The sequence below is a fragment of the Lepisosteus platostomus genome, chromosome 12, assembly GCF_059453375.1.
Source record: "Lepisosteus platostomus isolate fLepPlt1 chromosome 12, fLepPlt1.hap1, whole genome shotgun sequence".
NCBI lineage: Eukaryota > Metazoa > Chordata > Actinopteri > Semionotiformes > Lepisosteidae > Lepisosteus > Lepisosteus platostomus.
Window position 1 is genome coordinate 14,940,521 of NC_142622.1, and position 17,498 is coordinate 14,958,018.

General features: G+C 34.1%; 1 protein-coding gene across 1 annotated transcript; it reads left to right on the plus strand.

Annotated features, from left to right (window-relative positions):
• The first annotated feature begins 1,847 nt into the window (after positions 1-1,847).
• Positions 1,848-7,102, plus strand: LOC148651136 (iroquois-class homeodomain protein irx-1-like). The gene is made up of 4 exons (XM_088601046.1): positions 1,848-2,322; positions 4,115-5,123; positions 5,711-5,783; positions 6,716-7,102. The coding sequence occupies exons 1-4, from the start codon at positions 2,077-2,079 to the stop codon at positions 6,771-6,773; spliced, it is 1,386 nt and encodes a 461-aa protein (XP_088457172.1). The 5' UTR covers positions 1,848-2,076; the 3' UTR covers positions 6,774-7,102.
• The last annotated feature ends 10,396 nt before the right edge of the window (positions 7,103-17,498 follow it).

A 17,498-nucleotide genomic window follows, 5' to 3' on the forward strand; every position in this document is an offset into this window, starting at 1 on the left:
CAATAGTATAGCGACATGGACGACAAGAATAATGTTTTAAAAAATTACGCAACGTGGTAAAAGTGAATTTGTTCGCCCCACATTCTGCCTTCGATACATGTTGCAACATTTATAAAACTGGCCATGTTGCCTGTAAAATAGGAAGTACCAGGACGACTGCCGCTTAGTCTCTAGATTGTTAACGAAAACAGCACGGGATCATTATTCATTAAAAACATGACCAAGATAAAGGGGGGTTACGAGGGGTCTGTTTTCTCACATGTGAACAGAATGAGTTTTGTGAGCAGAAAAATAAAAATAAAAATCCACAGACGCGCAAAGCCCAAGCATAGTTCTCAAATGACCTCATTTTGAAAGCTGGTAGAAAAAAAGCCTAACGTTGTTTTAAAACTTTTTTAGCAATAGTACGCTTTGGACAGGTATGCCTACAGCGAAAAAAAAAGTAATGCTACGCTTAGTTTGCTTTGTCTTCGAGAAATTGCTTAACCACAGAGATCTTAAATCAAAACGTTGAGCTGTTAGACCACAGGTTGTTCGTGATATGCATCCTCAGTTTGGTTTTCTTTTGGTTTTGGTTTTCAACTGAATTATTAGTATGTGTTCTTGAATGCGTCAGTGTTTCCGATAATCGTCTATTTTTACAAATTTAAATTAAAAAAATATTTCACGTATTATTAATTCGTGTATGTTTTAATATTTAACAAAAAATAAAAAAAAAATCACGCTAGGTGTTGTGTGTATCGACCGATCAAAACACTGTCTTGACCTGCTTCTTTATCCCACTTCTAAGAAGAAACACACCGTTTCCAGATGCATTCAAAGCTAATACACGCTGCAAGTAAATCCAGTTTTCTGGATATTTAAGTTTTTTTCAGCTACAATCTAAAAAAAAACTTAGCTCAAGTTACACACCGATACTTAAAACTGCAGTTTCTATCTTACCCTTTTTCTTACATTTAAAGTTACGGCAAGTCACATTCGTATTTACCGAGGTTTCTCACGCTCACACACCAACAAAAAAGTAATTCCAAACAACGTGGACATGGAAATGTAGTTTGATCCCTCCGTCGCACCCCCCTCCCCTTAATAAAAAAAAAGTGAATATTAAAAAATGCAAAACGTTTGCATACTAAAACGTAAATACTAGGCCCTCAGAACAAGTGCATTTTAAAAGCATTTACACTCTTCCTTATGTCACTCACGCAGATACTTAAGACTACTTATACAGTTCAATTTGCAGAGTAAAAAGAAAATTAGATATTGTTTTACAACTAGGCTGATCGTTTGTTTAAAAAGCCCTTAGTTTTACCATTGCGAAAGTATACCCCATTACGTACAAATACAAAAGCAGTAGCAATAATAATAATAAAAAAGAATAATAGTGAAGGTGCTGCTGCTGATAACGACGTACCTGAATAACACAGGTCTAGGCCTGCACAATGTCTAGTAATTACCGTATTTCTAAAGACATTTCCGCAGAATGGGGTCATTTTAATTTTTAAGATCCATGCTAACAACATTTTCTTTTAAAACACAAATTGTTAAAATGAGTGAGACAACTTCACAGATATTTTCTTTTTTTTCCTTCTATTTCTTAAAACAGGAATAATTAAAAGGAGGCGCAGCACGGCTATCAAGTTTATTGCTCCAATGTTGGACAGCTGTAAAATCGTGTAGACAGGTTGTCATACAACAGTGAGGGCTTCGGTGAATAGAATCTAATGCTAAACATTTAACATACAATACACCAAACACACAAAAAGTGGCCCCAGCCAATGCTTTAACCACATGCTCCAAACTAGGAGGGGCTTGCAGCTCAAGTGGGATGCCAATCAAGGCATCAACTTCAAATTGTATCTGAGAGATCAGCCCAAGACCTAGGGGCAGACACATCAGTTGGAGCTCAATTGTTGATCTGATCACATCCAGGGGACTTGCGGCAAAAGAAAGGCTGAGATTTGAGAAGAACATCATCTGTTTTTCCTTCTCGTTTTTGTGCTTGTACTCTTTCAGCTTGACTTTGTGAGATTCCTGTTGTTTTCTACGGTGACTTTGCTTAAAGATCCGGTATAGGAGATGTCTTTTCCCCAACTGGGTTACCCTCAGTATTTAAGTGCCACCCAAGCGGTGTATGGAGGCGATCGGCCGGGAGTTCTGGCTGCCTCTGCCCGAGGAGGAAGCACCGATATCGGTGCAAATCCGACAGCCACAGCAGCAGCAGTCACATCGGTGTTGGGCATGTACGCAAACCCTTACGCAGCCCATAACTACAGCGCTTTCCTGCCTTACACCAGTGCCGACTTGGCTCTCTTCTCTCAGATGGTAAGTTGCTGTTTGAATTCTAATATTTGAAATATTAGTATATAAAATAAAGAACTGTGCAGCCTGGCAAAATTCTACACAATAATTTACTTTAAAGCTAGTATTTAAAACTGCGGTCCAGAACTGCAAAACTGGAAGGGAATGTGAGGAACTAACGAGTGAAAAGGAAGAATGAATTCGGGGATAGAAAGCATAGAATAGAGCTGAAATGGGATTTACGTGAAAAGTTTACTTCAAACCGTTGGTTTATATATATCATTTTTCAGTCTATTCTAACAAAATTATTAATGGAATGTAACTATTTCACACATTTTATTAAAAGTACCGGTAAAAAAGTTTCATTTTTGAAGTACAAGGAATCCGTGTTTGTGTGTGAATTAGTCATTATTTAAGAGCTCTTGTGGAAACGTAAAACTATACATTGAAAACCATAATAAAAGTTTGAAAAGACGGTCGAAGGTTTCATGTTATATATGAAATAAAGTCCAGGTAAAAATATATGTTTGAAAATAAATCATATCACGAAAATTTGAAATACGAATGTTAATTTCCATTTTAAAAATAATTTGAAATAATGGTCATTTCTGGCCTATAGACGTATGTCGGGGATTGAGCACGCAAAATAAACTGAGATTAATTATATATAAAATGGTTGTATACACACACTGTCTCCTTTCTAAAGAAATCAGAGCTTTCCATTAAAGACACCAAAAAAAGTGTAGACTGAATGCATGTAAAGCATTTTTTTTTTGTTTGTTTTCAGAAGATGTTCTGGGTAATTTATTATCATTGTCATTTAACATTATTTTAATCAACACGTCTCAAATTTAGGAATGGTTAATGTGTTGACATTTTATTAGTGGCAATATTATTGAAACAATCATTTTGGTTGTGCTCTTATGGAAAGCTGTAACTTTACTTGTAACGTAAAATTGTTTTCTAATCTGTTCATTGGAATCTCCTTGTTTCAACCCCTAATGTTCCATCAAAATCCTTTCGATTTATTTTAGCACAATCGCTTTTTATTTCGTTCTTTTCTTTTCGATCTGAAAAAAATGACTATTCATACATAAAGTTTTTTTGGCGAATGTTATGATGAACGTTTTGTTAAAATAAAAAAAATGAAAGTGAATGAAAAATAATGTGTTTAAAAAACCTGAAAATGTTAATGATGAGGCCTAATTAGGTGGTTAAAAAGATAAATGTTATTTGGTGGGGGGACCTAATTGGTTACATTCAATTTAATGTGCTTTATAACAGACGGCTAAAATATTGATTGCGTCTTAGAAAAACAGTGGAAACTTTTTGTTTAAAAAATCATCACAATTCTGGATTTCTTTTCTAAAACATGTTATGTAGTATAGATTTATACGGGAGGCAAGAGTCATACAAGTTAATGAGTTATCCTCTAGGATAAAATAACATTTTTTCGCTAATTATTTTAACTTTAGCAGTATACTGATATTACAAGCTTTTAACTTTCAATAATTCAAACGTTTTAAAAATATTAAACAAAAACTACACCCTACTTTGCATACATTTGAATTTCTTTTACCTGTTTCCGCGGTATAATAGATACCGACATGAATTTATATAAGAAACAAAGTTTTTTTTTTTTAATGACAGCCGGCATAGGTGAAATTTACAATTACTGTGATGGCACCCGAAGTTAAAATATATATTTATTATGAACTTATAATGAAGTGTTTTAAATATTGATTTTCCATTCTATGTACTTCTTTGATTATAAGTGAAGGCTAACTAAAATAATTTGTTTTTGTTCTTGCTATAGGGTTCACAATATGAACTGAAAGATAATCCAGGTGTTCACCCAGCCAGTTTTGCTGCACACACTTCTCCAGCTTTTTACCCTTATGGACAGTTCCAGTATGGAGACCCTGCCAGACCAAAAAATGCCACCAGGGAGAGCACAAGCACTCTCAAGGCCTGGCTTAATGAACACAGGAAAAATCCTTACCCAACCAAAGGAGAGAAGATCATGTTGGCCATTATAACAAAGATGACCTTGACCCAAGTCTCAACCTGGTTTGCTAATGCCAGGAGGAGGCTCAAGAAGGAGAACAAGGTCACCTGGGGTACAAGGAGCAAAGATGATGAAGATGGCAACATATTTGGCAGTGATAATGAAGGTGACGCTGAGAAGAATGAAGATGATGAAGAGATTGACTTGGAGAGCATAGATATTGACAAGATTGATGAGAATGATGGGGATCAAAGCAATGAGGAAGACGAGGAGAAATTAGAAACCAGAGAGAGAAGAGAAATAGACAGCATGGAGAAAAGACGAGCATTGCCTCTTCAAGCGCATGAAGGTTTTGACAAATCAAAAGACACAATCTCTACAGGCAAAGACCCATCAGAAAGCAATAACACAAGAGTTCTTTCCCCTGGCGGGCAGAGTAATTTACAGCTGCCAGCAAACAATAAACCCAAGATATGGTCCTTAGCAGAAACTGCTACTACTCCTGATAGCGCTCAGAAACCCACGTCACCCTCTGCCCCAGTCAGTCACGCATCACCCCAGATACAGCACCCAGCGTTTCTTCCAAGCCATGGACTATACACGTGCCAGATTGGAAAGTTCCACAATTGGACAAATGGTGCTTTCCTCAGCCAGAATTCCCTGTTAAACGTGAGGTCTTTTCTGGGAGTAAATCAGCATCACCATCACCATAATCACTCCCTCCATGCACAGCAGCAGCAGTCCTCTGTAGTTGCTTCATCCGTCGTAGCGCTGAACAGTGAGAAGTCTTCAGAGAGTCTCAGTCCTAAACACATAGGTACATTTTCCGATTTTTATTCTACATAAAGAATTTCAAATATCAAACAAAAATAGATGAAAGCATAATTTACATTAGATGATGTGATGATGGTTGAAATCGCTGTTTTACTTGTACATTAAAATGAAAGTAGAGGCTAAATTCAAGAAAAAATAGAGAAGTAAAACGAAAGAGAAAAAAAAAACAACGATTCGGCTATGGAGCATTCTTCAGGTGTGTAAGAAGGCTGCCACAGCCGAAACGCTGTTATTTTCTTACAGTATATCTGTTTACCTTTTAATGTGGGATTAACCTTGTTTCTTTGCTGCTTGCAAACTAACGCACCTACTGTATCCCCTTCAAACCAATTAAACAAAAAAGCGCAAAATTAACTCACTTTAATTCAATGTTTATTTTCAATTTGCCCAGAACTAAAAATCTGTTATATCGAGTGAATTTATTTACTGCTGGGTAAATTTCTTTGTATTAAACCTAGAAAAATATTCTGGAGTGTAGTTTTTATTAGTTCTATATGAAGCTCAGCCTGTGCGCAAAGCTACAATGTCAGTTTTGCATTGTTCTAATATGTTTCTGCTTATTTATTTTAGAACGGGAAAACGTTCAAAGGACCGAATCTCCCACACAGCCGTTGAAGTCCTCCTTTCAGCCAGTCCACGACAGGTAAAAAACTAAGTTTCAAACTGTACTTAATTTACCGTTAAACTTTATTTTTTACATATTTGCACCTTATAGACACAGGAGGTCTCAAAATTATTTGAAACAAGTTGCAGGATTGAACGTTTATGTATACGCGAGGCACAGCTGTACAGAAAATTATTGTTTGTGTAGTGGTAGCAGATTAACCTCTAAGGCTGTTTCCATCACACATACATCCTTTGCATCATAGCGACTCCTACTGGGATGTGGTGTGTTAAAATTAAATCGTCCAGGATAAAAAAGGACAAAACCCGTTCCAGATTAAAATGTAATGTAGCATTTTTAATGATGCGTATGATCCACGTTTATTTGCCTTCCTTTAACAATGACTATACAGTACCTTGACTCACTAATGTAAGGCCTTGTGGAAGCATAAATGTTTGCAAATCTTGAGATAAAAAGAAAATAAAAATCCCAAGGGACTAGTTTAGTAAAATGTTTATTTCCTTAGGTATAAGAAAGTTTCGGCCTTCTTTCTGGGATTTGCCACATTCAAATGATCCATATTGTTTTTGGGGGTGGTGGTGGCTTATTATAGGAAGAAACAAATATTTTCACGCTTACAGTGATCAATATGCATTTATTATGAAAATAAACGGCATAGTTAAAATTACTTTAGCATTAATAATTGCTTATATTTGTCATCATCATCTTTAGCTGTAATTTAGATTTACAAAATAGAGGTCAAAATGGTATTAGACAAGCTATTACCAACTCAGCATCTGATGATCATTCTTATTCGAATCGATTTCAAAGTTTATTTATTGCGAAAAGTGAACTATTCTTATTATTAAAGAAAGACTCTCGTTGTTTATCTGAAACATTATATCTTGCTCGTGAATGGGAACGTTGCGAATGCTTCCTTTTATACTTACGATTGATGTTTTGTTCTTCAGTCCCAGGAATCAACAAGATGCAACACAGCGAGTCTTAACAGCTCTGTCTTCAGCCTGATCAAGAATTTATTGGTTGAAAAAAAAACGGACTTAAAAAACAGTAAAGGACTCACAAAATGAAGTTTTCTTCCTTCACGTAGCATTCAGCCGAGCAGAAAATGGAATCAATTTGATTAAACTTGTGGATGGATTTTCCTTTTCATCGTATCATTACCACACACTTTGTCTTATACATTTTCCTGAACATTTGGTATTTTGTCTTTTCAGTGTTTGTGTTTTACTTTCTGTAAATACGGTGATCTAAATTTGTAAATAGCGTGTCAACAGAATTTGTCCAAATCATATATTTTGTCTAATAAAATAAATGAAATTATAGAGACATTTAAAGGTTCGTCTTCTTTGCTTTTTACGGCATACATGGAAAGTAAGTTGGAACTTGCATTAAGAAGCTATAAAAAGTCAAAGGGAATAAATCTGTATTTAAAAATAGGCTGTAGTAAATATTGAAATGAAAAGATAAACTAGCATTTTTATTATGATTATTACACATTTAGTGTTACTGTACTGTATTTTAATTATCTCGTGTACGGCATTTTAACATATACTCATCAACGTAATAAACCTTAATGCTAAATAAAACGTAATGTTGTTTACAAAATGGAAGAAAAAGGTTTGTGTTGAAATTAGCAGAACAAAAAAATGCTTACGTTTTTATAACAGATTTACAATATTTTAACACCTTCTCTATTCTATCCACCCGAAACAACGCAACATTAAATGCTTATCGTTGAGATCCCTAAATGTAATCAAACGATTCTTTGTACAAAATACTTGATTTCTCGTGTCTTACATAACACACAGAAAGACACTTTTATTCAAAAAATACAATTTTAAAAGTGACTGGAGTACCGCGAGTATTCTTTATTTTACCCCCAGTGTTAAATGAATCCACTATAGATGCATTGAGGTGCTAATAAGAGGCCAGATGGTTGTTGGTGACAGAAAATGGACAGAAGCAGCTGGGAAAGCCATTAAGAAATAATGTGGGGACGCCTTATCCAAACAAAATCAAATCCTAGAATTAACTCTTGTCGGAAACAAACACTAGATTTTCAAATAAAATATTAATAGCGAAAGACGTGATGGGGTACAGTATTGATTAGTTCAGGGCGCTGGGACTTTCCTGAAAAAAGAAACTCATTTTTTATAACTAAACTCTTTGTATTTTAGGATCCGCTGAAGAACTTTAACAAAATACTACATTTACTAATCATTTTGTCATAATAATCATTTTTATCATCATCAGTTTTTTTTACCCTCACTGTTTTTGTTACCTACTACAATATGCGGTAATAGCACCATTACAATTTTTAAATGGACTTCTTACAGTGTAACTTAAAACTTGCTTATTTTATACATAACGTCAAAGGACTTTAGGATATTAAAACACTCAAGTATTTCCAATACGGGTTAATTTAAATGAGGGAAGGTATTCATTCAGTCTTGCATTTTCATAAATGTGAATAACATATGCTTTTATTCACATTTTTATACATTTGTATTAAAATATGATTATGTTTTCCTATGTAATAGAAGCATAAAATTCTGAGGTCAATAGTATTCCTTGAATCAAAGGATTATAGCGACCTCTGCAGGAATCCATATGCACTACTTTACAAAGTACAATCCTTACAGTAGTTTTGTTTCACAAATACAAGTAAATACTGTTAAGCTAAAATGTTTTCTGAAAAATACTCCGCCAGGGGGTTTTGGTTATGTCAGTGCTCTCACGATTTTCCGTGCAAGTTTTTCAGAAAGTTTCACTTCGAAGGAGTTTCAAACCAGAAAGATTAGAGGCACACGGCACAGACTATAGACATAAATTTGCAATAATTGTCTAATTCGGAAGAAAAATCAAATAAAAGTGATGTTACACAATCTTTCCCTATATTTAAATAGCGGGGTTAATATAGGTCTTTTAATTTTCAGGCAAGGTTTACAATTAGTGTACACGTGCACTTCAGCGGCATAAAAATGCTATTCATACATTAAACAACTCGTAAAGTTCATGCAAGTGGCCAAGTGTAATAATATTTGGAAAATTATACACAGCAGCTTTCTTACAGCAGTTACGTGGACGCTGTTTGAGAAGGATGAAAAGTGACAATGTAAAAAATAATTTACAGTTCTAAGACATCGGGATTAAATAAAAGTGAAGGCAAAAAATACATTTTATGTCTTAATTTCAAATCCCACAAAATGTTGAACAGATTTACGATCTTTGATATAATTGGGTTATAACAACGGGTAAAATATTCCTATGCTTTTCGTTAAAAAACATTTAAAATAAGGCTGAATTTGACGTAGGCCTACATTTTACCCTCTATAAATGTAATTACTTATAGACTCTCTTTTAATAATTACACGATTGACAAATGTATAAATATAAGTATTGTGTTGTAATGTTTAGGCTACTACAAGGTTTATCATATACTTCAGATCTTAAATACACATTTCTGCTATTATTTCTATACTATACCAATACAATTGTATCAAGTTACACAGTAAAGTGTTTTATGCAGATTTAATTTCAATCGTAATTCGAATTCGAATATATATAGCTACAGTATGTTGGTATGTTATTTGTCCCTTCCATCGCACAAAATAACTTAATATGATGTGGGAATATAATTTGCTCCAACCGTAAAATAATCTTAATTTACACATTTTAAACATTTATTTTTTTTATTTTAGACCTAAGACAAAATTCTTCATCTTCTATGCCAATATGATAAAAAGTGAAAAGATACTGTTTAATTTACTGTCAGTATGTAATATTGTGATACTCCAGCAACAATGTCTGAAACATTGTTATGACATTTAGCGGGGAGAGCTAAATATTTGAGATTGTTTTGGTTGAATTTACATTCTTAGCTCAGTTTGGCAGTTATTTTCCTGCTTTCTCGAATACAAACATCACTGACATTCTGGAGTTCTAGTGGAAAATGAAGCCAGGCAGGTAAGCTTCTTACATTGTCCCAACACCTATGCTTATTAAATTTCTCGGTATGCTCTCATGCACAGATTATTTCCTTAGCACGAGTTAATTACTAAAATGTACATCTATCCGCAGTAAAACTGAAGAATACGTTTTCATTTCGCACTGACACAGATTAATGCAATATGCACCTTGGATCAGTGTATCATCACATTGTATGAATCATACCATATAAAGTTTCAATTGTCCTTGTAAATGACTCTTTAGGAGAAAAAAAAAGTCCCCGTAGCCATGGTTTAACGTTAAACAGACTCATACTTAAACAACTGATGACTGATTATTAATAAAGAAACAGCCTCTATTAGTTTAAATACGCGGGATTCTGTTAAGAGACAAAAGCGGGTTGTATCCCTGAAATCAATGCAGGTGTACAAATTGCATTTCTTTTCCTCGCTATTTAAAAATCGTATTTTCCCATGAGCATGTGTGTCTCAAATAAAATAACCTCCTGGTGTCACATTTATTTCTTTTGTAGCGAACCAGCGTGAGGTTAGTTGAGGCTTTAGCTGGAGGCCATAATATTGTGATTCCCTAATATATACAAAATTATTCATTTAGCAGTGGATGTACAGTGAATTGTCTAATGAGTAATAAACAGGGTTGGAACCTATAATTAGGCTGTCACTTCTAGCAATATTCCCATATAGCCTGAGGGGCCGATATGGAAAGAAAAAGAAGGAACTGACATAAAGAAAAAAAGCAACCGTGACACAAATGATAGAAAAAGACCTAAAAAGCCGAATTAAATGCAGAAGAGGGGAAACTAAATTCTAGAACAAGAAAAATATTGATGAATCGCTATACAGAGTCTATGTTTATGCACGTTTGCATGCATATACATTTGCGTGCCGTAACTTGAGTATGGTTTTGTATGCACGTGCGAAATTCGCTGCTTTCCTTTGTGAAATACATTTCATCCAGTGATTTTTAAATTGTTATATTTCTGATGCCCATTGTCAGAACAATATAGCGTAAAAGAGAATATATATATCATATTTACTAACTTAATATGTTTCAAAAGAAATTGCCATAAAACTATAATCGTTCGTGTAAGTAGCCTTTTTCAAGAGGCATAATACTTAGGAATGCATACTGTATATCCATATGCGTTCCATATAGTTTAGGATCGTAAATTCGCTATTCTAAGAGCGCTAATTTAAATAAATCGCTTTTACTTATTTAATAGTATCATATTTGTGACATGTTTACATACTGTATAACTAGAATTAGGAAAGATTTTAAGAATTAAAGATTCAAGTTTTTAAATCTTAATGTTGAAAACACAACAGCACATGAAAGTAAAAGATCTAATGGATTATGCTGTGATTCTTCTCTGTTTATTAAACATAAAGTAGTAATTCGAAACAAGAGATGTCAAATCGAGCACACGAATGTACATTATACAAATATAGGAGTTCTGGTTGATCTGTGGACAATTAAAAGTTTTGTCAAGGGTTGCTGGCCTCACACAACACAATGTCTTATATGATTAGGCAAGTGGTGATTTTCCAATACTGCTTACAACTCAGTCACAATACGGCAATCCATTTATTTTGTTGGAGAATTGCACCAAAGACTGTGATGGCCACTGAGGTAAGTTTATCACTGTCTCGTGCTGTTGGCAGAGGCAGAACATTCACACACCCTCTGCCCTGCTACACAAATGTTTTTTTTTTCTTTTTTTTAGGCTACTGTGTTACTTTTGAAGTTGCCGCTGGTATCTCTGATTCAGTAATCCATTTATCTAGTTTCGTGAGTGCATTGGCTGAATACCTACACAATAGCCCAGCCCAGCTGGGAACAACAAGTCAGGGAGTCCAGTAGTCACACCCAGGATTGCTTGACATCACGTTCAGCTCACTATTTTGCTACTTCTTGTTTCGAAGCACAATGGTCTGAATAGAATGGATGCCTTGGTCTCAGTCCTTTCTTTAAAGGAGCAGTGGGTTGCTCTAAAACATACGACAAGAAGCAGCTCAACTGTTATGGAAGAACTGTCATGGCAGAAACCAAAAACATGGCAAAAAGTGACATGTTGACTTGGTCTAGAACCCTGATGATCAAAATCAGAATAGGAAGAGCAAATGAGGTAAATATTCTGGCTGACACATGGGTTAAATTTACATTTACCACTAAAACAACACATTTTAATAATTCATAATAATTCACATGTTCTCCAAATTCTGGAAACATAAAAGAAAAGAAACATAACCTAACACATAAAACATTGCTACAATAATGTGTACAATTAATTTACTGTCAACACAAATTCTAAAAATCAGTTATTCATTTGCTTAAGCAATTACACATTTAGTAATTCATCTGTATTACTAAAATATTTGTTTAGCCATAGTGCTTGCTTTTTAATAATTCTTTTCATTTACCCCTGGTCAAAAAACATTTTTGCTCTACAATTGGTAACACAAAGTGTTTTTTCTCCTTATTTTGTTTGTTTTTACTATGTATCTCACTATCTTTACGTGTAACATTTCACACATTAGAACAATACATTAAATTATCCAAATTCTTTTTTTCAAGATCTTTTATTAGTTTTACATCGAGAAATAATCCTAGTTTTCCTAAATAGTAATATTACTTTTCATATATGAGACTATCTCGAGTGCAAAGAAAACAAATGGTATATTACCCAGACGTTCCTGCATGTTTCAGAGAAACTCCTCAGGTTGTTGCTCCTGTTTTTAAATTGTTACAATAGAATAAATATCATGCTTTCATTATTTAATTTGTGGATATGGGGTTTCTTGGAGATTTGATTGGATGTATGTGTATTGTGCCCAGTTTCCTCTCTGTAATCATGACACTCAAAAAGCTTTTTAAAATAAGCAAGGTTAAAAAACAATTTTATTAGTAGAAAAGATGTAAGCATTATATATGCATTACTGTTGTTTTCATCTCAGGACTAATTTCATAACATATAAAATTGTCATAGGTTTTGTAATTTACAGAAATAATTGAAAGAATCACAGTGATTAAAAATAATCAGTTTCATATACAGGTAGGTAGACACTTATGGAAACAGATGATTGGAATGCAGACATTTTTTCAAAGTACACTAACACAATGTTATTGAGAGTCCTATTGAATATGAAAGTACTGTATTGTAAAATCATACTGAAAGCTGGTAGCAGATAACAGAGCATTATTTTACCCTCATTATGTGAAGCCATTATCTTGTGCAATGTTTAATAAATAGCAGGCTGCAAGTTGGGAGCCTATCTTCTTTATGAAAATTTCCACTGTGTCAGATAATAAAATCTGACTTTCCTCTTCTTTTTCTGATGTGATGCCATTGTGGTTTTGGGATTATTCCAGTAGGCTGTACAAAGGGAAGTGAAGGCATCTGAAGTGTCATTCTACAGCTGTGGCTGAGTAACAGAATTTCCATTTTGAGGATGCTCCCAGCACATGTGTGCAGCAGAAGGTGGTATCAAATGAGCTGCTCTTCCTCGGTCCTACACGATATTTTTCACCACTGTGGTGAATCTCGCTGAGTCCCATGAACCGATAAAACAACAGCCCCTGTTGGAGTTTATTAATATTTGCAGAGGATTTGGAAGGTCGAGGCTAAATGTCAGCAGATGCCTGGGCAGTGCAATAGGGAATAATTATATAAAAAACCCTTTTCCCAGCAGTTCAGCTGCTTAACATCTTTATTAATCTTAGGCAAGCACTGCACTAAGATTCAGCTCTTTTTAGTCAAAGCAAAGATGCAAGGATTTTTTTCATTATCATTTAAGTTACCAGTTATCTGTATTGGAAAGTATGTGTGCTTTGACATATTTTGACATTTTATTGGCCTGCTCTCCAGCAGATGTTAGTTACCTTAAGGGCTGTAGTGTGTGAATTATCACCAAACTGTTGGAATCTGCACTTGCTTGGATATGTCACCCTGACCAAATAAAAGATTTAGCAACTGATTTCAGAATATTACTTTTAGCTAAACACAAACTACACTCAAATATAGAATTTTGCTTCTCTAATATATTTGTCTTTATTTAAATGTTTTTGTGGATAGAGCATTTACAGTTTATTTATGCATTCTGAAAACTGATAAGCTTGAAGCTTCTACATTAACAATCACTAGTTACAACTATTTCAATTAGATACATTTTCCACCTGCCTAGCTGCATAGATGAAATGAACATATTTTGCTATTTATATTGAATGTTTTTTCTGTGATTCTCTTGCTGGCAGTTTGTCACCAAGTCAAATCCTTTTTTATTAACATTTAAAACAGGAACAGATTGAAATACTGCTTAAGACATGAATAGCAATCCAAAGAAAATAGAAGTACTTAATTTATTTATCATTCTTGGTCATTCTTGTATGAAATTACATTTTTATACATTTCTGTAAAGCAGACAATAGTTCAATATGTGTTACAAAAATGACAGAATGACTTGCTAGAAAATTAAATGCTTTGTGCTTAAATTACTAATGTGTATACGCCACGTTCCAAAATAAATCAATTTTTTACTGTATTATGGGCTATTATTTCTCTATACAAAATGACTAAAATACATTGGTCATTGAACAAAATTAATCAACATGTTTTCATAAACAATAGCTTTAAACGTAGAATCTATTTTTCTTGTTTTACTGTATGCCTTCATGTCTTCCTTTTATGAGGTGCCTTTTTTTGTAGCCAATCAAAATAATGGACAAAGCTATATTAAAAGTATCACCGACTAGCATCTAGCTGAAGAACATAGTGAGCCTGAGAACCACTATATTCCTATCTTAAGACAGAAGGTTAAAAGACTGAAAATGAGAGCTGTACAAAACTTAATTTAAATTATTTTACCTGACAAAACATGAATGCATGCTTTGTACGCTGTATTTTATTACTGTAATTGCAACTGAACACATGATAGAATAAATGGTAGATAATGCTTGCAAAAAATAAAATATCCCAGTAAAAAAAAAAATAGAATGCTGTTTTCAGTGGAAACATTCAAAGTATTTAAGTATACATGTAGTACAATTTGCTAGTAATGGCACTTCTAAATAATAAAGTTGCAGCATAAAAACACGCTTTACATTAAAATCATGAATATGGGATGTGGACAGTTCCATGCTAGCCAATGATTATACTACCAGCGGTACAGGCTGATTTTAAGATGAACTGTTGTATTCATCTTGACATTGCTCAACAGATTAGCAAGAAAGAGTATGATATGTTACTTTGAGTTTTAGACACTTTGTATTTCATATATACCATTCAAACAAAATGCAAATTAGAGAGTTTATAAACTGGCTTGTTGTGCCACATTGTAATGATTTATCAGTATTGACCTTTTATGTCCCTAAGAGGTCACCATGATTGCTAATATACTCAAATGGCCTAATACATGTCTTGATTATTACAGATTAAGTATTTCAATGTAGCCTTAATTGTCAAATTGTATCTTAAAAAAAATCTGTTTTCCAATCCACTACATTAATATCAAAATGCATAATGTCAGTACTGAGGTCTCATCAATATATTAAAATATTTCATTAGTATAATGCACTAGTAGGGCCATTTTTAGAATAGCGTGTACAATTGTGGTCACCACATTATAGAAAATATAGTTTTACTCTAGACCCTGTCCAAAGAAATATAACCAGATGCATTCCAGGACTTGGAATATCCAACGCTGACATAACTGCACCTTTTTTTCTGTCTTGAACAGAGAAGGCTACAATGGTACCTGATGCCAATATTCACAATCCTCAAAGGCATTGACAAAGTCAATGCAGTGGAGTTTGATAGAATCAGCAGTGGAACACAAACCAGAGGACACAAATGAAAACTATGTAGAACAGCACTTAAAACTGAGAACAGGAGACACTTCTTTATGCCAAGTGTAGGAGTATGAAACAAGCTATCGAGCAGCGTTGTTGAAGCCAACACCTTGGCTTCCTTCACAAAACAGCTGGGTGCGATCCTTGGATCAAGTAGCTACAAATTACCAAACAAGCTAGACGAGATGAATGGCCTCCTCTCATCCATTCGTATGCTCTTATATTCAAGGAAAAGTTTTTATTCATGTAATGTATGTCACAATAATCCAAAACTAAAGAGAAGTAATGACCTGAAATGTATTTTAGAACATTATCATGACACCTATAATCACCTGGGCTACTTTGACAAGAATTATTTTTATGATGTCTTTATAAAATTAATTTGACAGAAGATTATTTTTTAATTTGGCATAATAAATGATTTAATTTATACCATATTGGTAACCAATTTGTAACAAAGATTGTATAATTTTTCCTCTGAACCACACCTTCCACTTTGCATTCATACTGTGAGATCCATATTGATTAAAACAAAGTTAGAACACAGGTATTCAAAGAGTGATGTGATTCTTCCTGACAAAAAGTCCAGGTCTCAGGAACCTCTGCTGCGTGGTAGAGAACCCCATCCAATCTCAGTGATATTGGGACAATTTTGTACTGAACATAATTGTCTAGAAACTAGAAACTGGAGGTTATTGAATAACAGGGCCCAAGATGCACTCCAAGTATACAGTATTTGACATTCCATTGACCACATTTCATGTCATAACCTTCAGTAATAATGTCCTCAAAACATGTCTTCCACCAGCTACTCCTTTCAAGCAAATATTAAAGGCTGTGATGCAGATATCATCAGTTTGAGCCTGTGTCATGTCACTTCCCAGCTATGACCTAGATTCCCCAAGCAGAAGTACACAATTTGCAGTTGGGATTAGTTGACCATCACTGGCTCTGCTGTGAGTGAAACAGTGACCCCTGTGACTTCCCAGGCACCTGCAGGCTGTTATGTCCGTGAGATGTGATGCCTATCCAATCATTGTTAACTCTCCTATCAGGTGCTGTGGGACTTACATAGTCTGAACAAATGAATGGATTGAGGAGTGTGCAGCTGAAAGAAACATGTCTCCCCTCCCTCATTCTCCCCATGCGGTACAGTAATCATTGCTGTAAACATAGAGATAAAGAAACAATCCCTAATTAGAGAGGATTTTATATAATGCACAATTACTGAATGGGTCAAAATAAAATGAACAATAGATTTTAAAAATATTTTAAAAAAGACAGTAGACTAATATCACTATACTGCAAAAACTGTAAAATACTCTGAATAACTGTGTTTTTAATTTAACATTTAATCTAATTAGATTTTAGTGTTTGCTACACTTGAAACCAAATTATAAAATGGGTTTTGTCAAGAGACATTATTGGCTTAATCCTACATTTTGTTCTGTTATACAGCATATGCATGATTTAGACTTACAGTATAAGGGAAGAATTCATACATTTTAAAAGACTAAACATTTGTGGTAACTAGTTAAATGTATTGTCTTAAAACTTTATGCAATATAAAAAAATATACTCTTGTACATTAAAAGTATTTATATTTTTGAACACTTAAAGTATACAGTAGTTCCTTACTTTTAGTAAGTTGTCAAAAACACAACTATAACATACACATTAAACATCTTTGCAACATTTGTTTTTTTGCTTACTAGAAGAAAGAATAAACTTGTGATTGTGCCAGCAGCAATCTGTATCAGTTTGTGAACTTAGCAAAAAGTTGTTTATCAAAATATTGTGATTGTCAGAGCTTGTGATCATGTCTGTTACATTAACTCCATATGGTTATTTAAATAGTGTTTAATGTACATCATGAGTGACGATTGATCTGAATACCAATGAGTGGTTTGTGCCTGT

Excerpts from the sequence above, each read along its gene's own strand:
- LOC148651136 (XM_088601046.1), top strand. The coding sequence starts at position 2,077 with ATGTCTTTTCCCCAACTGGGTTACCCTCAGTATTTAAGTGCCACCCAA. Across the intron at positions 2,323-4,114 it reads TGGCTCTCTTCTCTCAGATG|GGTTCACAATATGAACTGAA; the intron begins GTAAGTTGCTGT and ends TTCTTGCTATAG. Across the intron at positions 5,784-6,715 it reads TTTCAGCCAGTCCACGACAG|TCCCAGGAATCAACAAGATG; the intron begins GTAAAAAACTAA and ends TTTGTTCTTCAG.